The 26104-nt window shown below is 40.8% G+C and overlaps 1 protein-coding gene across 1 annotated transcript in view; it reads right to left on the bottom strand.

Moving 5' to 3' along the window:
• The window catches only part of SLC9A9 (solute carrier family 9 member A9), a 621198-nt gene that overhangs the window by 322651 nt on the left and 272443 nt on the right, over positions 1-26104 (bottom strand). Inside the window, exons 7-8 of the mRNA XM_008064167.1 lie at positions 16745-16883; positions 12058-12163 (exon numbers count right to left, since the gene is read on the bottom strand). Coding sequence (XP_008062358.1) covers positions 12058-12163; positions 16745-16883 — 245 coding nt within the window. The remainder of the gene's footprint in view (positions 1-12057; positions 12164-16744; positions 16884-26104) is intronic.

Below are 26104 nucleotides of genomic sequence, written 5' to 3'. Positions count from 1 at the left end.
AGAGAACTCAACTAAAGGGAAAAAGGAGATTGTAGGAATGTCTGAGAAGCATGCAATTTACTAGCACACTTTGGACTTTAATCTATTATACATAGGGAATAAATATACATAAAATTAATTAATCACAATTTTTATTAATGCAAAACTTAATAGGAAAAAGAACAAATAAACTTTATGCTTAATCATCAAACTAACTGCTATAAATATCTTATTTCTAAAATTAGACACATAAAACACCTAGTACGTCTACCCTCTGCAGGCAAAACGATTCTTCATTTTCTTTCTCAACAAAAATGAAATCTGATCATTCTGTTTCCATCTCTGCTGGAAAAGCAAGCAGTCATTAAATGCAACTCCCATGTTGCATGTCTAAGGCCTTGGATTCAAGATGTTTTTGTGGGGTCCTGTGGCAATAATGAATGAAATCAAGGACATATATCTGGGTCTGCATGGAGTGGGTCATGCTCAAAAATATCTAGGACCTAAGATAAATAAGGGGCTCTGAAAAGAAATCAGGAGGTGGCCTAGAAAAAAATAATGATGAGTATGTGAGTCATGTTTGCGCACAAGATGGCCTTCCAGTATTTGCACAGTGAGACTTCAGTGGTGGGCAAGATCCCCAAAGGATTGGCTGCACTGACTCATTTATGCAATTATGAATAAGAACTAGAACCAACACTTTTTGACACAAGCTAAAAGAACGGTTTTGAAAAAACACAAAGTGACACACAGTTAAGTTCAAGTTAATTAGCAAGCAAAGAAATTTAGGAAACAGCATGAGGAGGCCCATGATTCTTTGGGGAAAATGATGATTCTTTTGGCAAGTAAATTATTTCCAGAGAGAGCCATTTTTCAGAGAGCAATAATCTTTTGTTTAAAGAAGTGCCATTTACACTGTTTTCCACGAGTCCCACTCTTGGACCCTCTCAGAGAGCATTAGTACTACTAAATATTGTTGCATATGTCTATTTGCTTGCTTATAGGATCAAGGTACAGTGTATGGCTGTAAATTATGTAAGAAAAATGTACAATGTTGGGAGTCAAGAGACCTGGGAACTATCTGTTCATGGTTCAGACACTTAACTAGTTTGATGACTTGTGTGATTCCCTTGTTTTCTCCTCACTAAAACAAGGAAGGTAGTCTGAATTAGTTGGTCTTCAAATTGGTGTATGTAAGACAACCCAATGAAGATAAAAGAATATATAAGAATTTCATAATTTTAATTAGCATTTTTGTGTATTCTAAACTCATTTTTGCCCTTGTGGGCAAAAAATGAAAATAAATATAGAAGAATACAGTATGTGACAAATCTATTTTATTTTACTTTTTTTTTTTTTTGGCCAATAAGGGTCAAGAAACCCTGGCAGACATTGCTCTAGGTGACCCGTAAGCATCTTCCAATTTTATGCATCTGTGATATAAATGGAATGGTTCAGTTTCTACATTTGCTTCAAGGTCTACATACATGGCACTGAAAAATTGCTTGCGGTTTTACAGCTTCACTTGACTTCTTGTCAACTGGGTTATCCAGTGTCTGCCTATTGACCTTGATCTCCTCAAGGGCTGGATCCCTGACTTTCTTACATTGTCCTGACCTTTAACAGTGCTCAGCAGATATCAGATATTCAAATATAGATCTGTCAAAGGAATGAACCTCTTCAAGAAATGCTAATCTGCTTATAATCGAGAACACAGGAAAATTAGTTTTGATTCTCACATACAAAAAGATGGTTATATGACTTTATTAGTGCAGGGTTCATTTTCTTCTAATGTTTAAATTGTCTTATTCAAGACTACAGTTACCTATCGTCTCTGTTTCTGATAACATTATTCCGTAGTTATTTTCTCATTAGAAGTTGATGAAGCCTTCAGACACGGAAACAGAAAAATACACATCTGTCACATGAAGCATGTTTTTCCTTGATATTAAATGAAGACTTGAATAGTTTCTAAGACTAGAGAACATTGCCTTTTTGGACAGGAAGTATTGATTATATCATCAGAACACAGAAAGAGAATAAGTAAGAAAGAAAAAAAAAGTGTTTTGCTCTCAGTCGGTACTCTGAGGAGTTTAAGGTTGATGGGTTATTTTTCCATGCCACGTTTTATTTATTTTTGATCTTGTAAAAAGAGACATTTCTGACAGGTTTCCTACCACCACTGAACATGAACCTGGAACTGAGAAGTCATAGATTTAACGAAATGGAAAATTCCTTCAGGGAATATGAAAGAATCCAAGTTTCCAAAGAGAACAATTACTGTCTAGTTCACCATATTTGGCATCTCTGTAGTTGGCAGATTAATCATGAGTCTGTGAAACATAAGAACATCAATATAAAAAACAGCATTAATCTATGTTTCAATTTCTGGTTTCTCCAACACAGAGTTTACATATGCATTTAACCATTATTTCACATCTATGTGGCAAGGTTCACATATTGCTTTTTATTTAAACCAAAAATCTTAAAAATTTTTCTTAATGTAGTAATGAATATTCTACACAAATTAACTTGAAGTCTGGAGTAAAAGAAAAAGTCTTTTCACTTCAATGCCCGGCAGTGACCTCAAGTTTTGGTGTTACCCTCTTGACCTTGATTCTTTTAGTTTCCATTTCCTTGGAGTCAGCCAACACATTTACACCAGTGCTGCCTAAATCTCTACTCAGCAATCTCACCCCAGATGTCCAGTCTCCCACTGTACCTTTCCAGTGGATGCTTCACTATTTGCGTAGAAGACTGCAGGCCCTGGAATGAACTGATTATTGTGCCCCCTTTCTGTTGTATGCACCCATTCACTTATATTCCCCATTTAGGTGACATGAACCATGAATCCCCAACTGATCTAGGAGACTGGGAATTAACCTTGACTCTTTTTTCTCCTTCACTCATGATAGCTACTTGTGCCATCTTCTGACAATTTTCCACATGCCTATGCAGAATATGAGTTCTTAAGAAAGAATTTTCTCTAGCCGGGCTTGGTGGCTCAGCCTGTAGTCCCGCGCCTTTGGGAGGCTGAGGTGAGTGGACTGCCTGAGCCCGTGGGTTTGAGACGCACCTGGGCAGCGAGACCTCATCTCTATAATAAATCAAAAAATCAGCCGGGCGTGGTAACGCATGCCTGTAATTCTGGCTACTCGGAAGGCTGAGGTGGAAGGATTGCCAGAGCCCAGCAGGTCAAGGTTGTGGTGACCGGGAGCGGCCACTGCACTCCAGTCTGGGCAACCGAGTGAGACTCCAACTCAAAAAAAAAAAAAGAAAGAATTTTCTCTTTTTTCCTATGTCTCCTGGCACCATGAAGAGATGTTAAATGATGACTGAAATATTTATAGTGAAGAAAGCAGGGATAAATTTGTCCACTCTTTTAGCTACATGTGCAGGTTGCTTGACTGTTGAGATAAAGATCTATTTGGTTCAAGAAAGTGCAGGTGTGAGTTAATGAGTTCTTATGCAAGAGATGTACTTTACACCTGTGTTTATTGCAATGGCATCATTGTGTGTTCACGCTTGGTTCAGTTGCCGGTTAACTAATCCCCTTGGGAATTTGGGGTGCCTATTTCTGCAGTTTGAATGCCTAATATGTTGAGCCCCCAGGTTGTGTTTTTAACTTGGAAAAAACACTCACTCACTGCACCTCATTTGGTGGTTAGTTGTTGACTAAGCTGGATTCACCTGGTCCTGTCAATATACAAGCAAGAGCAGTTTAAAGGTAAGAGATGTTGGCTAATAACATGTACTTAGAAGCTGAAACTGGCCAGATTTGTTTTCAGAAACAATTCAAACTAAGTCCCCTCCTGGAGATTTGTTTTATTTACTGAGCTCCAGAAACACATTCTCCATCCAGTCGTGCAATGCGTCAGTGACAAGCCAATTGGAACACATTCACCTATGAGCTAAAAGCCTTTTTAAGAGTTTCAAAACAATCTTTGCCAAACGGAGAGATGATGGAGATGAGAAGTAATGAGCCAACTTACTTACTCAGATCAAGTGAAATCTCAACATGTCCAGTAATAGCCATTTCAATTGGAAATCTTTCCTCCTTGCCTGTTGCAAAAAAGTTCCCCTTTTCCTGATTGCTTACTCTACAAAATACTTTCAAGAAATGACTTGACAGATAAGCAGGACCAGAGCTTCAAAGTGCAGCTTTTCCTTATCATGACAATGTAATTAGGCCCTTGTGGATTGAGACCAATAGAAGAACAGGCTTGGATGAAGGGACCAGGATAATTTAACTGTTTATATTGTGTTCCCCGAGAGTATGTACTGAGTGCTTCTTTTTTTCAGACATCTTGGTCAATTCCTTAATGAATGGGCCAGAGTGTTCCTTGTTTTTACCCTTCTACATCTAAAAATTTTTAAGAGTCTTTTACTTTCTAGAATCAGACCACAAAGACCAGCAGTATTACTTAATAATCAAGATTTTTTTCTTCATATTTTTACAGGTTTATTTTCTTAGATGAAAATCATTCTAACCGAGCAAATAGTGGTCTACACTGTTTAACGTTTTGTTTGAGAAAATGGAGTATGCCAGTGGCTCCCTTCCCCCTCCTTTGCCTCCAATGAACATAAAATATGCCCCAGGAATCTAAAAATGGATGCTGCCTTTATTACAGCAATGCCTGGAAGCAGGGAAATCATTAGACACCGTGTCAATGTTGCCATTAGAAATCTTACTCTTCGGGTGTTTAATGACAGTCCCTGAAAGTTTGCTTCTGGCAAAAACCTGACCCCCAAAGTCTCAGCTGGGAAACAGATTATAAAAATGAATTTTCAAACAACCTGTCCAGCTGTGCTTTCTGGTTATCTTTATAAACTGAAAAGCAGCTTCTATGACAGGACTCAATTCCATTAGAGATTATGCTATAAATAATACTGCTGAAGTATTTTCAATATTCAATTTAAAATAATGACTCAGTAACCTAATGACTTTTAGAAAATAGGCCTCTGCACAAGAAAAATTCTACCTGATCAGAAATCAGGTAGGCATGGATACCAGGTTCCTGGTGGAGAGAATTCCTTAGGGTCATGTATTTACTCAAAAGTTACATTCTGTATGGGTACAATGTTCTTCTATTACAAAATAATAAAATCCTTTTACCCTAGCAGTGAGAAAAATGGAGATACCAATTAATAGGATGACTTATTCCAGTCCCTTAGCAAGTCAGCTGAAGAGCCAGAAACCAGAGACATATCCCTGGGTTGCTGACTTTGGAAGTAGGGCAGACACATTCCTATACGTTCTCTTCTTTCTGCCAGCTCTGCTGGCTTGTTAGAAACCCCTGAAGTTCATTTCTATGTCCACACTCTCATTCCCTAGAAAGACTTTTCACTTGCATTTTCTATTCTGCCTAGTCTTCCTAAATACAATTTTTTCCAACCATACTTGTGTATTTCCAATAGCAGAGAATCAGATTTCTGGGTAACAGGAACACCAACTTTCATTTGCATGTCTAAAAGCCACTTGTTCCCATAAAACCAAATTCTCTATGTGACTATTGAACATTTGCAGGTGCAATTTCCAAGAGACTGCGATGAGGCGGCTGCAAATGTGGCCCTTGAAGTAGAAGATGATCAAAATAAATCAAACGATCATCATCAAATTAGCAACAACTGAAAGTGAAAGCAGAAGATGTGGTAATGAGCGAGCCCCTCACACTGAAGTGTTCATAATGAACCTGATAAGAAGCTGAATTGGAAAGGATAACGAACACGGTGCAAACTGTCTTTAAAAGTTTGATTCTCTTTGTCTATCAGTAGGCACCTGGCATAAGATGGTCCCAAGTATCCTAGCCCGGAGGCTGTACTGTCTTTGAGCTTCTCTGCCCTTCTCATCTGTCACCAAATTAGGCAGTTTTTTTTTTGTAGAAATACCTTGTGAATTATTCCTTCCTTTGTATCATTTAGGTTTCTTTGTTTGCAAGCAATAAAAACAGACTCTGGTTTGCGTAATCAGAAAGGAATTTATTGGAAGGAAGTGTGATCGTTCTTAGAAAAGAAGCATCAAGGCAGCTCCAGAGATCTGGTGACAGAAATAACAGAGGGTCTCAGAGGGCTCTTCTTTTGGAAAGAACAGGTGCTACCACACATACATTCTTCGCCTTCCCTCCTAAAGTTTCACATCTCAGGAAATGAGTGTCTGGTTAACCTAGCTTCATATTTCCTTATTCTCTTTGGCGGGGAAGGGTGGGATACCTTGACTAAAAGATACTATCTGATGGAGGGGGTTAGTTTCTTAAGAAACATCAGGATGCTACTACCAGTGAAAGTGAGAGTGTGTACCAGGCAGCCAGAACCACCAAGTCCACGACATTGCTCTAGACTGAGCTCTTCTTTTCATGCCCACGTGTCATTATTTTTTAACTTAATAATTGGGAAAATAAAGTCACAGATTAATTAAATTTATGATTTATCCTTTACTTAATGTAAGGCTCTGCTCTGAAACATCTGGACTAGTGGACATATGGAATCTGAAGGAATACTATCAGGTACAGGATACTCACCACCTTATGAAGTGATCTTTTATTCAGATTTCTGGAAGATCTTTTGTTGAGTGAAAATCATTCATGCTGCTGCTCAAAAGATATTTATTTTGTTCCTAGCAAGCTTCACTCTGTCAGTGCTGATAAAGCCTTCATGGACCCGATGGTCCATTATCTCTCCTGCTCATCAGCAATCCTAATTCTACACATCAGCTATAGTTCTGTATTTCAGAACCACAGAGAGTAAATCAAATCTAGATGCACATATACGAACAATAACCAGTTAGAAATGATATTGGAAGAAGTTCCAATTTATTACAGCACCCCAAAATATAAAGTAGCTAAAAAGATACTTAACAAGAAATGTGTAGGTCTAATGTGAAGACAACTATAAAAATTTACTGAGGGCCATAAAATATGACTCAAATAAATGGAAAGACATAACATATTCCTGGGTGGGAAGACTCGATGTTATAAAAATGCCACTTCTCTTCAAATTAATCTAAAACTGTAATGTACCCCAATCATAATTCCAAAATTATTTTCTGTTTAGAACCTAACAAAATTACTTTCAAGTCCATCTGGAATAATAAACAGATAAGTATAGCAAAAGAGCTTTTAAAAACGGGGAAGGAGGGGTGAAAGACTGACTACCAAATTTTAAAATAAACTATGAAGCTAAAATATTTGAAACAGTGAAGATCAAAACTCTGGAACAATAGAAAGCCCAGGACAAATACATACATACGTAGGCATCTTAAATTCATAGGTAAAAGTTGATGGGTGTTAGCACAAGTTACCATCTGGGAAGAAAATCAAATCCCTACTATACCCCTATATCAAAACAAATTCCAGTTGGCTTCCAATGCAAAAACAAAACCAGACAACTTTAAAGAGAAAATATATATTATCATTAAGAAACACTTGGGCTTTCTGAGGAGGAGATAAAATTAACCACCTAAAACTTGAAAAGGCCTATAACAACTCCTTTCCTTTACCCAAACAAACAAAACCTAACATAGTTAAAAGGTACAGGTACAAATTAGAGAATATGTATGGCCCATATGACAGTCAAAAGGCTAATTTTCTTAGTAGATAAAGAGAAACTAAACTACAAAATGACAAAGATAAGCATCTCAACAGGAAAAAAAGAACAAAGAACAAAGGTCACAAAGGTTATACCGGTCATTCACCAAACAAGAAACACAAATAGCCAATGATATGTAATTAAAATGGAACTTGATTTTCAAATTAACAGTGATTTAGTGTGGTGAAGATGGGAGTCAATTAGCTTCCGTTTACATTGTTGGTGGGAGTAAAAAGTGATACAAATTTTCTAGAGGACAATTTGGACAAATTTCTTTTAAAAAAACTTAAAATGTTAGCCCTTCTATTCAACCAGAAATTGTATATTTTAGGCAGTTACATAAATAAAAATTCACGCATCTAGCTACAAGGATCACCAATGCAATAATAATAATAATAATAATAATAAAAGGTGAACAGTCAAAAGGTTCATAGAGTAAATCATGACAAGTTCATGTGATGTGGTATTTAAAAAACATTCACTATAAATTGGTAAATGAAAATAGGCAAGTTACTTAAATGTAGGAAACAGGTGTGTATATTTAAGTGTATATATGTATATATATGTAAAATTAGATGGAGAGTCAAATATTAGCAATTTAAAAAAAATTTTCCTGATTAGAAAATACAGTTTATTTAAAAGTAAATTAGAGAGGAGAGAAAGAGCTGATTCGCCTCCCCAAGGTAGGGAAGGAGGCCAGAGCTTAAGAAAACATGGCCTGGCCACAGCTCACAGGGCACATGGCCACACCATAGCTCAACAAGGCAATGGCCAGCAATTGTTATTAATAGGCAGTAAGAATATAAATGATTCTAAATTTGCTTCCTTCTGTGAATCTGCATTTTAAAGTATTTTTTACAGTGAATACGTAAGAAAAAAAGTTTAAAAACAGATGCTCTTTGTTTAAAATGCAAAAATCTTCTCTTCAAATGAAATCTTATGTGAAAACCCATCCAGGCGCGGTGGCTCACACCTGTAATCCCAGCACTTTGGGAGGCGGAGGTGAGAGGCTTGCCTGAGCTCAGTGGTTCCAGACCAACCCCAGGGCACCTTGGCGAGACCTTGTCTCTACAATCAATAAAAAAGTTAGCAGAGTGTGATGGTGCGCGCTGGTGGTTCCAGCTACTTGGAAGGCTGAGGCGGACGAACTGCCTGAGCCCAGCAGGTCGAGACTGTGGTGGCTGTGAGCGTGCGACCGCACTGGAACCTGGGCAACAGAGTGAGACCCTGACTCAAAAATAAATAAATAAATAAAAGGATGGCTGGCTTAGAGCACTGCTCACTTGGTGGATATCTTTAAGGGTCCACTTTGAAAGGACTCAGGGAATTCTGCTGAGAAATCATTTTGTGTTAACAGCATCTCTAGAACCTTCACTAAGTGTTGTTAGTGAAACCACACAAGGCCCTAGGATTACTGATTACCTCGATAGTTACTCACAAACCATTGGGTAGTTCATTCTATTGTAGTTCACTATATTCATTGTTGTATATTCAGGAAGTATTTTTAAACAGTTTTCTAGGTTTTAGCTTTGCATCATATTAGTTTACCTGTGGATTAGAACTAAAAGAATGTTTTTATTACATTGAGATGACCTTAGAGAATTATAATCTGCTACCATGTCCTCAGATCTTGATGAAGGTTGATATGACAAATGACCACAAGAAGAATGGATTTACATCTTCCCTAAATTTATGATTAAATACATTGCCCATTCTGGTGTTCAAAGACCCTTATATAAGGATGCATGTGATAAATTCCCCTAAAATTTTGGGGAATTTTCCCATTTTGGAAAAATAAGTATGACTTCCTTTTACAGTGCTATATTATTTCTGTGTAACTCATCATGTTTGCCTTTTGACTTTGACCACCAGAAAGCACAGAGCTATATTTATTGCCAAACCACAGCAATGAACAGCTGCCTAATTTCACAGAAAAAACTCTATCCCTGAGCACTTGAGTGTTTACCCTCAACTAAATGGTCCCATGATATGCATGGCTTATGTTATGAGTTGTCTCAAATCCAGTTTGGAAATAGGCATGGATTAAATAATAAACAAACAAACACATACGTAATTTGGACTGAGCAGGCTTGGTCTTTGGCAATAGAAAATGTTCAACACCTAGAGTCTGGTTTGTATCAAATGCTTATTAGGCATATTGCTTGAATTTGGAGTACTGCTCTGGAGTGAGTCTGCCCTTGGGTACAGTCATGAACATGTGGGTCTTTCTGCTACTGAAGTCTACATCTATCCCATGATGCTGGCTCCTTAGAAGGTGGTCTGTGTGGCATCCTAATAAGGATACCAGGTTGAAAAGGGTGGTAGAAGAGTACAGTGCAGATAAACTAGCAATTTATAAGCTTCTCGTAGACTGTAAACTTTAAAATAGTTAGTAGAACAAGATCTTGTTGAAATGGACCAGGAAATAGACAATTTTCACACACAGTAATGAACAGTTCTTAGGCAATGGTGTGTGTGTGTGTGTGTGTGTGTGTGTGTGTGTGTTTGTATGTGTTTATCATAGTGTTCAACACTAGATTTAAAAATATTATATGAGTTAAGATACATTTTGGCCAGGCGTGGTAGTTCACGCCTGTAATCTCAGCACTTTGGGAGGCTGAGGTGAGAGGATTGCCTGAGCCCACGGGTTCGAGAACAGCCTGGGCAACTTGGCGAGACCTCATCTCTACAATAAATCAAAAAATTAGCCGAGCGTAGTAGTGCGCATCTGTAGTTCTGGCTACTTGGAAGGCGGAGGAGGAAGGATTGCTTGCGCCCAGCAGGTCGACGCTGGGGTGGCCATGAGTGTGCCACTGCACTCCAACCTGGGCGACAGAGTGAGACTCCAACTCAAAAAAATATATATACATCTTTATCTTACTGGAAGGTCAAATATTTATTCTCATGGTTAACATTACTTAGATCAGCTTACAGGCTAAGTGCTGAATAGGACATGGAACGTGGAAGAAAGGGAACCAAGTTGGTTTTTTTTTTTTAATGATTGTGATGTAAATAATTGACCTATTTTATTTCATTTAAGGGACTTTTTTTCAGAAATGCATAAGTTCTTCAGCAACCTCCTTAATAAAATGGCAATGCACTAACATAACAGACTTTGTGCTGGAAATATTTGGATACAAAGGCTCAGTAGGGTAGAATCTGGTAATGTAGTCTTGATTATAGTGTCACAAGAACTGGCAAGGTGGTTTTCTGTATCAGCAACAGACACCCTTGAAGCTGTGAGACCAGCTTGTCCTGTGAGGCTCTGCAGTAAGTTGGGCCAACTGGTTAGAGCAATAAGTTATCATTACTAAGAAGATTTACCATGGCATTCACAGGAGAGCCAAGACCTGCCAAGGCCAAGTGGGCTCCTAGAGGTCTGCTTGACATTCCACAGATGGAACATCTAAGGTCAAAATGCTTGGTGCCCCAGAGTCCATGCCGTGGAATGGAATTTCCTAGTTTTAAATCCCAGCTCGATCACTGACTGTTGGCTGAGTAAACTGAGAATAGTCTCTTACTTTGAATCTTTCTGCAAGTTAATACCATCATTCATGAAAGGTAGCTAGCCAGTACCTGGCTCATGATACATCGTCAGTATATGTCAACTTTTATTATTATTTATTATTAGACATAAAGCATCACCTATTAAACTGCAAATACCCGAGAAGGCATACCTTGTTCTCAGTTAACACTTCAGGGGTGATTCTCACCACCTGAATGTCAGTTAAGATGTCGTGAGCAGGAAACATTCCAGGATGGAAAGGAATGGGGAGAAGCGCTTTAACATTTTGCTCAGAGCCACAGAAATTCTTCTACATGGAAAAGCACCCAATCGTTGCAACAACCCAAGCGCAAACCCTCGCTGTTGCAGAAAGGCAATCTAATTGCTGGATCCAGATCCCAGGACCCGCAGCCCTTGGGGCCTTGGGGACTAGCTCTCAATCAACTGTTCCACCTCAGAGGATTCTCTATAGACTTTGTGTGGTAAGAGACGTGAAACGATAGAGCCACCCCATTTCCCATTTGTTTTCCGACCTCCTCAGGAGCACATGCAAACACCTCAAACACTGATGTGTGTGGAGACCTGCACACCCTGGAGAGGCTGCCGACATTGGAACCCACTGTTTACAGCCACTGGAAACTACTTCCTCTCCCTACAAAGCAGTTGTGTCTACCCTTTCACGCTGAGTGGAGACTTCCATTTGTAAAGTCATCCATCACCACTATAAATCAGTCTTTTCAACACGCCTCCTGTCCAGCTAGGAGAGAAGAGGAAAGCATCTTGGAGACGTTCCATTAAGCTATTTTGTACAAAATGGATGAATTATTATTTTTTTACCCCGGGAGAGACTGGTTCTGACACAAACTATTCACATTCATTATTTAAGAGAGACTTCATGTCCCCTTCTGCAGGGTCAGGGAGGGGCACACAGGCGGAGACACATTCGTATTCACACACATCTAGTTGGCTGTGCAGCATGAAGCACTGACCTGTTAGGCCGGCGGCCTCAGCGGACAGGAAGGCACTCCAAGAAAGGAGAAAAAACAGGCCTGTTTCCAGCATCGGGAACTCACATAGCTTGGTAAATTTGGTCAAGTGAGGAAGACATGTTAAGGGAAACAACAACTGCTTTTACAGTTAAATCTTCTTGGCTGAGAAAAAAATTGATGTGGCAATGATAGTTCTGGAGTAAAAGGACTGATTTTCGGAACTGTCTAGAAGGCTGTAACTCTCACTGGAATCTACTTGGAAGGCTGGCATGGATCACACTTCACTGGGGGCTGAACAAGCCCATAAAAGTTTAAACCTGTGTTCAGATCTTTTTAAAACAGGTGTCTTACTAAGAGTATAAAATCAGTTAACTGAGGGTATAAAATCTCTTGACTTTGGCCTCAGCCCTTGGGGTGCGCCCCTCAGGAAAGCAGTAGAAGGTATGAGAAAGCAAAGCCAAGGAGAGTGGGGGAGAGGTGTGAGGCGCTGTTTCTTGGGGAGTGTAGCTTGTGGACAGACCTTCTGGAAGAGTCTTCTCTCCTGGGGATGGAAATAGGATCAGATGAAGCAGTTACATTCCGTGATAGGAACGCTGCCCATGCCCTCTTGGCATAAGGAGGATGGAGGAGAAGGTATATTATTTCTAGGTCAGACAAGATGCCCTTTGGCAGGCAATGGCTCATTTTGACAAGGAGAACGCTCGGTCAATAGTCTATAAATTGCAAATAGAACAAAGGGATAGTGATCCAAGGGTCAGAGAATAGATTATGGGGAGATGATTAGGAGATGATGAGGAGGAGATGATCGATGGAGAAGGCTCGCATTGCAATTGTGTCCACATTAGGCACAAAATGCTTTGGCAAACAAGGAGATATGATCATGTTGCACTTTTATGCTTCCAGAGCAAAATCTAAACCAGATTCCACAGTAAGAGATGTTTAGCAGGAGGGCGAGGAAGCCGATTCATGTCCTCTGGGGTGGAAAATCTTGTGCTGTTTCTTGTCTCTGCCAGTCACTGGTTATGCAATTTCTGAGTAGTATATTAACCTCTCTGAGCCTCATTTCTATTCTATGTGAAACCTGCTTCCACATTTGGAAAATAAAATGAAATGAAGTATGTTAAAAATATTTGGTAAAGTTTTTAGAAAGACAGAATAACACCATGGCTGGGAGCATGGCCTCTGGAAGCCAAACCTGGGTTCAAATTCATAGTATTCACTTAGACATATCTCTTGACCACTCTGTGCCTTGATATTCCTGTCTGAAAATGGAAATAATAATGCAGTCTACCTCAATGGTGTAAAACTACTTAACATATGTTAGGTGCTCAGAATAGTGCCTGGCATATAACAAATGATGTATAACTTTTCTATTACTGTAGTTTAAATTAACATTTTTTTGTAAAACATCTTTCCTAGAAATAGTAAGGCTCTAGAATCAATTCATCATCTGGATTAAAAAACAGGCTGTCCTTAGGCCCTTTCTCAATATACCCTTTTGTTCCTTGGAGGAAAGGCTTTGTTTCTAGTGAGGTTTGTTCTGATTTCCCTCTTCTAATTAATTTTAAAGAGAATGGTCAGGCCAGCGTGAGTAATAGAACATCAACTGGCTATCAAGCATCCTTTTCTTTCAGTCTCCTCCAGAAAGTAGTTCACATCTGGGGCAACCCCCATGTCCAGAGCTCAGGAACCCACAATCTGAGGAGACTTTGCTTGAGAATGGAAGAGGTATTGGGGTGGGAACCTGGAGGGGACAACAGTACACGTCTGTCTCCCTCATGGCTTATGTTTGCAGAACCTGATAAAGGCCACCAAAGGCTACATAATCCACATTGGGCCCATCTCTCCTGATTCTACACTCTTTCTTCCACATCGGTCCAATGTCATGCTGGACTTCCAAGCTCCAGAAATTCTTTTTTTCTTTCCCTTAGCAGCCTGTTTGTTTATGTAACCATAGCTTCCATACACCCAAGGCGGACAAGAGGTCTGATTTCAGCTTTTTCACCTAGTGCAGGCTCTAGAGCCGAAAAGTCTGAGTTTGAATTCTGGTCCCAAAATGTTCTGATTGTATAGCCTTGGCCAAGTTATGTAACCTTAATTGCCTGAGTTTCCTCAGCTGTCAAGTTGGGATAATAACAGTATCTACTCCCCAGCGTTTTTGTAAAAGCTGTTTGTAGTAATCCATGCAAAATGTTAGGGCAGTGGCTGGCACCCAGTAAAGTTTTCAATAAATGGGAGGTGATATTATTATTACCATACCCATTATTGCTGATATATGACCTAGTGTGAGCTACTTACCCTCCTTGAACCTCAGTTTCCCCTGTGTAAAGTGAAGATAGCGATAACCTGGTTTGGAGGGTTGATTCAAATGAGACATATAAAAAGGTCCTGAAATAGTCTAGACATTCACTCAACGCTCCTCTCATCATTACTATTATGCAGTTCTAAATGACACACGACTTCCATCACAATTCCAGCTAATAAACATAAGAGGCAAGAGGAAGCAGTGGTTATGAGCGTGGTCTCCCTATTGATTCTCACTGGTGGTTCACTAATTGGCTGCACGGTCTTGAGCAACAGCTCACCCTTTCTAAGCTTCATGCCCAGTAAAACAGCATCTTCAAAATGGAACATTGCAAAGAGTAGATGAAGTCCTGCATGTACAACAGTCATAGGGGCCCTGACATATCGTCAAGTATCAGATAGATAATTTTTTTGTTGTTAGAAACCAGCCTTCCATCTTCTGACTTATTTTATTTCTGTCAGTAGAAGTGCTATTCTGCAAGGCTTTCAGAATGAAACTTTGGAGTGGCCTTTGACTCTTTCCTTTTTCTTTTTGAGTCGGAGTCTCACTTTGTTACCCAAGCTGGAGGGCAGTGGCAGAATCATGGCAATTGCAGCCACCACCTGCTGGGCCCAGGCAATCCTTCTGCCTCAAGTAGCTGGGACTACAGGCACACGCCACCATGCCTGGTTTTTTTTGTTTTTTGTTTTTTTGTTTTAATGTAAAGACGAGATCTCACCATGTTCTCGACATGGTCTCAAACTCTTGGCTATTACGCCTGGCTTTTCCTCTGGTTTTTTTTTTTTTTTTTTTTTATCTCTAATAAGCAGCCAGTCATTAAATCCTAGAGATTGTTCCTTCTAAACACTAATCCCCTTCCTGATGCTTCTGTTTCCCTTGATTCTAGTCCCCTGACTCTGATTTATCCCATGTTCCAGTTCCTCATCTCTGTTTTAAAAACAGGTTTGTCAGTGTGTCACTCTCCTCACAGAAACCATCAGTAGCTAATTGTAGACTAGAGAAAACAGCTCAGACTCTTTTAAATGCCACGCCAAGACACCTCACCAGTTGCCTCCATCCAACCTGTGTCTCCTCATCCTCCATTTCTCATCAGCTGGAGCCCTCTGGTCCTCTCAGGCACATCTGTCAGGTGCCACATCAGTCCCACCTCTACACCTTAAGGAATGCTGATCTTCCCTCCTGAATCACCTACTACTCAGCGTTTGCCCAAAGCCTACCTATCTTTTAGGTCAAGCCAAAGTCCAATTGCACATATAAATGCTTTTCAAGTTATTTTCCAGAATCACAAGGTTGGCCAAGAATCTATTGGACTATTCTAGACACAATGGTCCATCCCTGTTGGAATTTGTATAGTGTGATAACTCAGATTTGGCTCTAGCCCTCCCTTTCTATCCAGTTCTTAATGTAGAACACATCCTTCCAAGCTTGTCACTCATGGAGGACACGGACTTTGTTTTTCTTAGTCCCTAACTCTTCTTAGATGCCCTCAGTAGAATCAAGCCCCTTAGCAGCTGCTCAGTGAGTGTCTGGACCAATCCCCATGGAAAAAGACGCCAACATTTTGCCTTGTCTTTACCTAGGCTCTATCTCTCCCCTCTTGCATACTCCTTTCTTCTTTTTTTCCCTAAGGTCTTTGGCTCTTGGCCTTCTGCTCTGCCTTTTCTCTGTGGCCCCCCTAAACCCTCACACTTGACACTGGGCTTTTGGCTTTCTTCCTCAACTCTGACTTATGATTTCCCTTTCTGACGTTCTACAACTAGCTTCTTCCCTTGGTTCAGATTCTCTGGAAACTCTACCCATTCTCCCAACTCCCTAGCAAAAGAGAGGGAATCTAAGGACACAATTGCCCAGATATGGCAAACATGTCATTTCTGCACCGCTTGTAGTTTCCCTTCCATAAAGTAGCTGTGGATGCTTGTTTAAACCCACAGTGATCTCTGACTTGGCCTACCCTGTGAGTTAGTGATTGAACAAGCTTGAAAAGCAGGCAGAGCACATACAGTTTATCACCCCCAGTCAATCCTCTCTTATTCTTGACCCTGGATCTTTAGTTCTTCCTCTTGAATCAAGTCAGGCCTATCCTGATGCCTCCTGTCCACAACTTTCCCTAGGTGGCATTTTAAGGCTGTTGATATCCTAGGATCAAATATGTCAGTGGCACTACAACTGACCTTGGACAATAAAAGAGCTGGTCCCCTCTGCCATTGGAACCAACTCATGCCTCCAGGGATGCTCAGAACCAAGATGGTCTCAGCGGTGTTATATGAAACTTGAATCAGAACATCTAGCCATTTATTAGTCTGGAGGTTGTCCATTCTCAGAAACATTCTGCAGACACTGACTGCTCTTAACACCTCCCAGCTTTCCACACACAAAGGATATCAGTGCTGTTATAACAGCATACGCAGACCCCATTGCAAATGAGCCAGCGAAGATCCCCAGGAAATTCCCCACAGACTGGAAGAATGCTGCAGCGTCAAATGCATTCGGATTCTCCTTGGGGCTGTAAATGGATATAGAACTGAAAAGAGAAGAGGGTGGAGGTTAGTTAGTGACTGTCATCTTATAACTCAGATAGGATTTTGCACTCACTTTTGGGAGAGGCATCGTTTCCTGGAAGGTTGAGTTCTGCCTGGAAGAATTGGTGGGGGGGAAACAGATAAAAAGGGGGAGAGATGGAGAATGCAGAAAGCTGTCCCCTTTCTTACAGGCTTATCCCATGGGACCCATATATTGCTGCCAGTCAGTAAACATTTTTATATTGGAAGGGTCGTAAAGAATATTGTTTCTGAGCAAACTAGGCATTAAAACATGGTAGGTGTATAAGGAATCTGCTGAGAAGATAGATAACTGTGAATTATTTAGTGGCCATATGTCTTCAGTGGTGTTATATATTCACAAATGTTCCTGATAAAAAAGTGCACTTTTATGGCCTGTACACAAATGGGTGACACAAATCACAGCGTGCACAAAATATTCCGCCGTGATCTTGTCATAAACCACAAAGCATTCGTCCTCTCCAGTGTAGCCCTTCAGAAACACGACACTGATGATGTTCAGAACATCACAGTATTAACCCCTGGGGAGAGACAAAACCCTCACTTTCCCACCTAAACAAATGGCAGCAGCTGCCCGAGGTCATCTTTTATACCCCAATTCTGGCTGCTGCCAACAGATTTATTTCCATAGAGAAAAATCAATCCACCAATAGGCAGTCTGTTCACTTAAATATTTTTGAGGACGTCATATGTGCTATTTTTCTTTTTTTTTTTAGCCAGAGCCTCGAATCCCAGAGTGTGAATATGAAGGACAAGGCATGTCCTATTTTAGGAAATTTGAGTTCCATATTGTAGCATCGAAAGGAACATATGTGCTCAAACTGATACAGAGACCATAACAAAACCAGTAGCTTTAGGGAGGCTAATGAAGTAATGTCTCCAATTTTTTTTTTTCTTCCTGACAGTTTTTGTTTTAACACAGGGTTTTTAATACCTATCAGGAAAAATCAGGAGTTTAACAGTGGGTTTTGGAAGAGACTTCGTAGCAGTGTAGAGAGCAAAAAGTACGCTAGACACACCGAGTGAGATTAGGTTGGATTTTACAGAGATGTAGCTGAATCTTTTATGGCGCCGATGATTAGAGCGTGTTAACTCTCTGACCTGACTCTTTGTACCCAGAGACTAGTTAAGAGAGAGCCAGGGCAGCCGATTCCAATTCTCCTGCAGGAAGATGTGTGGCATAAAAAAAGGTAGTTTTAAATGTTCTTAGTTTTTCCCTCGATGTCTTTAAACCCCCAAAGTAGGCCAAACACTTCTGCTTTGATTCTGTAATTGGATAAGGAAGATGAATGTGAGTCTTGAATGCAACCCTGAAATATATGCGAGAAAAGGACTGCCTTTGAAGTGCTTTTCTTTTTATAAAGTGTTGTGCTTTGCAGAGAAAAAGGAAAAGCAAACCCACATTCAAGCCCTTTGTATCTGCCCACCCTGGGAAAAGATGTAAAACCCCTTGGTTATTAGGAAACCTGGTACCCAAGGCTGTGATGCTTGGATGGATGGACATTTACCTGCATGTTTCTTCCCCCAATGAAGCAACAATAGTGAGGAGAAAACATTCCATTTGTATCTGCCTTTGCTTAACATAGTTTTGGAAATCTGTTCATTCCTGAGGCTGCTACCAGTAGACCTGATCCATAGAAAAGGCGGGGTTTCACCCTTATCTCCACCTCCACACCCTCCAGAAGAGTTTTCCTGTCCTGGTGCTTCTGGAACTTGGAGCATCATTGTCAAATCATTTGGCCACACCCTGTACCATTATTTATGTATGTTTTTCTTTATATCATTTTTATTCAAATTCAAGGGCTCCTATTAAAATATATCTATGAAATTGTAAGTTTGATGTGATAATTATATTTCTTTTTTAATATTAGTGAGAATACGTAATTTGAAAAAAAATAATTCCCTTGTGTCATCTAAAATCACCTGGGTATTCCTGGTAATTTGCAGTATGCACTGTGGGACATATTTTCTTCCCACCCACTTGACAGGGTACAGCTACTTTGTTTGCCAAACTTCATACTTTTCCTGAAGGGAAACCTATGAACTGGCCATTAAATGTGCAGTCTCAGGACATAGGCACTGGGAGCCTGCCATGTGCCAGCTGGGGCATTAGGTACAGAGTGTTGGAAGCAGACAGCGGAGAGCACAGAGAAGGGAAGGAGAATTTGATTCAATAGACATTTAATTGAATACCTGATATATGCAAGGCATACCTAGGCAAAGGAGCCTAAGGTACAGATGACCAATAGCTCTAGTATCGAGGCTGAGTGTGATTTTGTGAGAAGTACATACCATTTAATGTTACAAAAGAAAAAAGGGGCACTATTTTAGAATAAAAGATGGTATTTGGGCAAGTTAGCACATCAGTGCACAATGATGGGGAGAGGGTATTCCAGGCAGTCAAAGAGTATAAGGAAAGGCAAGGAGGCTGGTGTGTTCAGGGCAATGCTATGTGGTTATGGCTGGAGCCCAGGAAGCATGCATGTGGGCACATGTAGAGGAGCAGAGAGGGGTGAGACGGCATCACTCAGAGTCTTAAATTCCATGTGGAACATAGACAAAAGCCCTCACATTTGCATCATATGTAGTCCTCTTATGCCTACATTATAATTTTATTTGATCTTATAATATTACTGCAAAGTAAATAGAGCAGGTTTTGTTATGTCTTTTCCCCTCTTTTCCTTCGTCTTCCCTCCCTCCCTCCCTCTCTTCCTCTGTTTCCTTTCTTTCTATAAAATAAAGAAACTAAGAATCTGATACATTAAGATCGCATAACTACTAAGCTCAAAATGTAGTTTTCTTGTTTCTTCCTTTAAAAAGTGATCTTATTGAGGGGAAATCATCAACCCACATCAGATGACTGAGTGAGAGTGTCACATTGACCATAAGAACAACAGTTCTGAGCCTCTAATTTCATGCCTGGGATGGACATGGGCAGTGCCTTCCTGAACATAAGTCTAATAGTGGGCTGTGTTGAACGGGGCAGCTGCACCCTCTCTCCTGTCCCACCAGCAGGCAAGACTCAGCACTTCTCATGGAAACCTACTTCTACACTTGGCTTTGCCAGGCCTGGCTTGAATCTTACCCCATCTTCGTATGCCCAGGACACAGCCTGGATCGTGGCCCATGGTAGGCTATATAAAGCCTGATCGAATGAAGAAAGGACAACCGGAAAGTAGAAAGGAAGAAAAGCAGGAAGGAGATCTACCAAAGTTAGTGGTCTCTCAAAATGAACCATCATCCACAAGATTTCTTTTTTTTTTTTTTCTTGCAGCAGAAGCAAGACTTTAATGGCAGTCTTGCAAGATCGGGTGTCTCGTGGGCAACACAAGATTTTTTATTAGGCATTGACTATGTGTAGCCATGTTGTGGACACTTTTAGGATTATCAATCCAGTCTTGAAACTGACACTTGAGCCTCTTCACTGGAGCCTAATATTTGACACTTATTGGATATATGACTTTGGGCAAGTTACTTCATCACTCTCAGACTCAGTTACATTGTCTGTAAAATGGAGATAGTAATAGTGCTTATCTTTCAGAAACGTTGTGACAATATGAGATAAATTTAAAACTCACAGATGTATCTTGTGCATTACAGAGTCATTCTCGGAGTGCTTATTATGAACACTAAAAATAAACACTCACTGAAGGTTATTTATCATCATTATCATCATCATTCTATGATCAGAGCATTTACAAATCTCACGACAGATAGCAGAGTACTCTGACGAAATCAGGCCTTAGTTCCAAACATGGGCAGATGGGATGTGGCGGCACTCACGGCATTCCAAGTTTTGAGGCTGCTGGAGAGTAACTAGTCACTTTTGCATGGGAACAGCAGGGTGTCCAGGAAGGAGAGGCACCAGGAAGCACCCCAGGGAAATGGCCATAAGAGTGAGACTAAAAGTTTGTCACGTTTATCATGAAATTCTTGGCTCAGTGGATCCAAGGTGGAGAAAGTGCCCTCAGCAGCACGGGCACAAGTCTTCCCAGGGACAAGAATAGGCCAGGAGAGTCAGCTTGAATTGTATTTTCCCAAATTGAGTGGGAGATGTTCTGTAGGCAAAGCCCTTTGGCTTCTAGTAAGGAATGAGGCAAAAGAGGCAGAAGCCTCATGGCCCAGGGAAGTTGCATCTTTCTGGATGGTGAGGATTTTAGGAAGTTTTTCTTGCAGGCTCTAGACTCTGACAAGAGACAGGTCTCTGGACTGTGGATTTAGAAGCAATTGTTGTGAGAAGTAGAAGGAAAGGGAGGATGGAAAAAGTCAAGGGTCTGGGTCACACATAAGGAGTTTTTCCAACTTCTACCCAAGGGAGGAATATCATTGTTGCTGCAATTTTAGCACATTGGACTTATGCCCTGTGCCAAGGGAGGTACTGGAACTATTAGTGACTGAAAATACTGGAGGCAGGGGGGAGGGAGGGAATTGGGTTTTCTGTTCACCTGTGTGATGGCTATCCTTTGGAATAGTACTCTGAAAAAGATACTGTCTATAGCACAAACTGCTGAAGATGAATCCACAGTCCTCAGATATCTGGGAAAAGGTTGGATGAAACCAATATCCTTAAAATGACATGACCAGAAACATACAGTGGTGTTTAAATATTCATCTCATAAATTGGAAGTAAGTCCAGGATATTGATTCAGTCTGTTCAAGAACAGCCTATTCAGCAAAAATTAGTCTGATGATAGTGTATTGCATCCATACTCAGAAATAAATGTGTGCGGCATCTTTTATTCAAACATTTCAAAATGGTTGAAGCATCCTAAATTCCTTTTATGAAAGTAACATGAATAAGAATACTTTTGCTTACTGTACCATTTAAGATTCACAGACATGATTGAGACACCAGTGTTTCTCTACAACCCATCTTTTCTTCTGCATGATGCTCCTGCAAGGAACAAGCCTCATGGTTTAGGTAGTATTCAGAGCATAGCATCTGAATCTGTGATCTGAGTATAAGACTCAACTCTGCCACTTACTGCCTAAGTGAACTCGAGCAAGTTACTTAAACTACTTGGACCTCAGTTTCTATAAACTGAGGATGGGAATAATAGTACCTACCACAGTGGGTTGCTGTGAGAATTAAATGAAAGGGCATGTGGCCACACACTGGGTATCTGGTCCACTATCAGGGGGAAAGCGGACCAGTTAGAAGTCCAAACTTCACTTGCATGCAACTTGTATATGTAGTAAATTCTCACTTGTAACCACAACTCAAAAAAAAAAAAAAAAAAAGGTGCCTGGAACTTAGTAAGAACTAGACAAGCATTTCTTAAGTGAATAATCTCTCTCTTTCTCTCTCTGAGACCGGCTTAGTTCTAAAAGAAATGTTTCAAATAGATGTTTACCCAACACTTCAACCTGAACAAAACTAAGATTTTATCATCTGCCTCTCACACTTTAACTGATGGGTCCCTGATCTAGTCTCTCCGAATCACAGGAATTATTTGATCATATACATTGTTCTGTGGAGAATGGCGTATATACCACAAAATAAGTACTCAGTAAATGCTAGAGAAGTAAGAAAAAGAAGATAAGAAGAGAGGCCATAAGGAAAATGATGCTGAGAATGAAAATAAAATAATAAGTATGGAAAGTGTTATATACGTGGCACACCATCCTTGCCAACAATGCCTTGCCCTTCAGGACTCTGGCTACCCTTCCATTCTGGACCCTACCAAGTCATCTCTCTTCTGAACATTACCATCTTCCTCAAGGTCTCCCAGTTTCCAACACAACCTCCTCCCATTAATCTTTACTGAGACTGCTGAAGTATCTTGCCATACACTTGCAGAAACCATCACAACCTCAACGCCCATGGCTGTGCTTCTATGGAACACCGTCCCGTAATTGGTGCTCGCAATCCTCACAGTCCACTTGTTCTCCTGGCTGCCTGATCAGAACAACCAACCTGTTTCTGCACACCTAGTCCACTCTTACTCCCTCTGTTAACATGAAATCAATGTCACGTGAGAGCTTATAAAAAGAAAGTATTAAGTGAACGCATTGTATCCCTTTCAGGACTTCTATAAATTTAATCACTGAACAAATGAGAAAATGATCACTATAGACAAAGATATACAGAAGAAACTTCCATTTTCTGCCAAATCTTTAATCCCTAATAAATTTTTTAAAGGATTGGCGCCAGTTCATTGAATAGTTCTTGATTAGTTGGGACACAGATATGATTTTTTTTTTCAATTATTGCTTCCAGCTGTACTATATTGAATCCCCCTTAGTGTTGGGTAAGTAGTTCCATTAATGATGTCTTGGTCAAATTCCATTATTCAGTTCCTTTTAGTCATTAAAATGTAGTGCATTCCAGCTTAAAACCTCAATCTTCAAAGCAGGATTCCTGTTCTCCCTGTAGAATATTCTAGAGCAGCTGCAGCACAACTTGGAAGAAAGGTAAGACCACATCATCTTCCTCCTCCCACCTGGGTGCCAGCGCCTCTGATGTTGGAGACCTGGAGGAGGGATTTTCCCATTCTGTGGCCAACTGCTTGTCAGTGATGGGCAAGGGTCCCCCACCTCACTCTGGTTCCTGCTTGATGCCATGCTTAGAGACCTGTTGACATGGTGGTACCTCCATTTTGTTGAGAACCCCCTTACAGGTATCCCTGGATCTACCATCTGCTCTACCAGATACACATTCTCAGCCTGTTTCCAAGGCTTGTATCAGTGGTGCTAACCCTTCTCTGATCTCCAGTCTCCTTCATGTGGGGTTCCCCTGAGCACACCCCAAGGGCCATAGAGCACTGGGCTGGGTGGGGTCACCCTGCTACTCTCCAGACTCAGGAGACTGAGAACCTTCAGGTCTTAATATAGCAGACTCTTGTGTTTGGACATCTGTACACGAGAAGGGGGCACCCGTCCCTGTGTTTTGCGTGATCCCATACTCCAAGGAGCCAAATCCAAGAACTTCCTTCCCTTGCTCTCCTTTGAGAGGGCCTCGGCCTCACTGCTTGTTCCTACTCTGGGGAATGAGCTGACAGTCCCTTTTCTCGCAGGCAGCATCAGTCCTTCTGGGTGATTCCAGTGGAATCCCTTACACTTGGCTAGGGGAGAAAAAGTACCTCTATAGGGAAGGATGACAGTCACACCTCAGACACTGCACTCTCTCCAAGGATGACTCTCTTCCTTCTTCATCCTTTCCATATACTGATTTAAGGCAATGGAGATGGGGTGCAAGTTGGGGACATGAGGCTGATTCTGTTGCCAATTAAGCCAGCTGGGAAGTGTGGAGGAGTCCTAACTGCTGGGAGTCCTGTCAGTGTGGAGTCATTTAGCAACTTCTGTTCCTACGCCCAATCTGGAAAACAGAAAAAGGCCCACAGGATGGCGTGTCATGTGACGTTTATGTTTTCTTTTTCGCTTCTTGTTTCTTTTCTCTGCATCTAGAATTGCCTTGTCACTCTGATCTTAAAGACACATTTTACAGAACAACACAACGTAAAAGGGCAACGGAAACTTGTAAAAGTTGCTCTCTTTTGTTGGGCCTGGGTGTCACAGGTAAGAAACAAGTACAAAAAATAATAATTACGGTGCTATTTTATATTCAAAATTTTTTATGCCTAAGAAAAAGAAACAAGTGGATCCTTATCTATTATTTATCTTTTAATAACTGTACCAACCTGCCCTTTCCCAGAGAAGTTGCTTAATTATGAATAAGGAATTGATTTTTATGGGGCCAAGAATTGTGTGTACACATTGGAATTCCTTCTGGCATCTGCCTGCCCATTATTCTGGCTTATGTTCTGCCAAAGGCCGATGAAGCTCTGTCAAGAGAACCTGCTGTAAAACATAATGACTTCAGGAATTGGGGGCATTCCAGGCACCCTGGGAGGTTAGAAGAGCTGCCTCTTAATAAGAAGAGGTCCTGGTAAGAGGTCTTGGTCAGACGTTTGCTGAGCTTGAATGAGAATCATAGGGTTTTACCTTCCCAAGGGCCGAAGGCCCAGAAGAGTCAAGAGCTGCATTTGAGGGACACATTCATTAACTCTTTCAGCTTCCGAGGGCCTGTTTAACGGCTAGTCCCTAAGAATACAAATGTATAACCGAGAGTGATTTTTCAAACCCTTGACAAATATCATTTTGTCATTTTAATGTCAGCACAAGAGAAAAAAGACAAAAGGAGTTCTTTGGGAAGCATAAGCTAGTATATCATGGCTGCCCTAGGATAATGCAATCTCAGGCTGAAATGATTGGCTCATTATATCAACAAATATTATATTGAGCACCTTCTAAATGCAGACACTGTGCAGACCTCATTCTTCACTGAATGTCAGTACAAACATTCACTGAAGGTAACACAGAAACACACTTGTGTTCCTGACCTCATGTTCCTTATATTTCAGTGGAGAATCCAACATAATAAACAGCTAAGCTATTACAGATATGATTTAATGACAGGAACTGAAAAGAAAAATAAAGCAGTGCAAGAGGAGAAAACAGAGAGGGATGGGATGGTCAGGGAAGGTTTCTCTGAGAAAGATGATTAAGGGGAGCCCTGAATGAAATGAAGAGGAAAGAACTTTCTAGGTCCCGAAGTAATGCTTCTTCGGTGAGTCGGAGGAGCCATGAGGTGGCCAGTGTGAATGGAGGGAAATAATCTAGGGGGACTGGTGGGAGACAGGGCTGCAGCCAGGCCAGGGCCAGGACTCATGGAGCCTTTCAGGCCAGTATTAAGATTTTCTTCTAGGGTGAAAAAGCAGCCACTGGAAGGTCTGGGGTGGAGAAGAGATGTGGGGTGGAATATTCCAGGCAAGACCTATGCTAATAACAGAAGAGGAAGCCGGGCAGGAGACAGCATGATCCCATGATACCCTTTAGAGGCTGAGGCGACCAGGCCTCTCCTCATCAATCCAGATGTCACCACCTAAACAAGAACTGACAAACAGCAGTGGACCACAGGAGAAAATGTAAGATGCTGAGGAAAAAGACTGAGGGAAGCATGGGAGTTTAAAGTACACGTGAATTTAACAGAAATGGCTGCAATGAGCATTTGAGGGTGGGCAAACAGAGGGAGGACTGGTCTCATTCTTTGTGTTTCCAGAAGACAAGATAAAGTCCAAAAAGTGAAGTATCATAGGGAGGCAGATTTCAGCTTTATATTCTATTTCAAAATTTTCTAATTCTTAGATCTGATGGCAAGGGGGATGGACTCAATGAAAAAGTA

The sequence above is a fragment of the Carlito syrichta genome, unplaced genomic scaffold (genome assembly GCF_000164805.1).
Source record: "Carlito syrichta isolate Samal-C Ts95f unplaced genomic scaffold, Tarsius_syrichta-2.0.1 Scaffold100616, whole genome shotgun sequence".
NCBI classification, from domain to species: Eukaryota; Metazoa; Chordata; class Mammalia; order Primates; family Tarsiidae; genus Carlito; species Carlito syrichta.
Note: the sequence above shows the minus strand (reverse complement) of the source record. Positions and strands in the feature narration are given on the sequence as shown.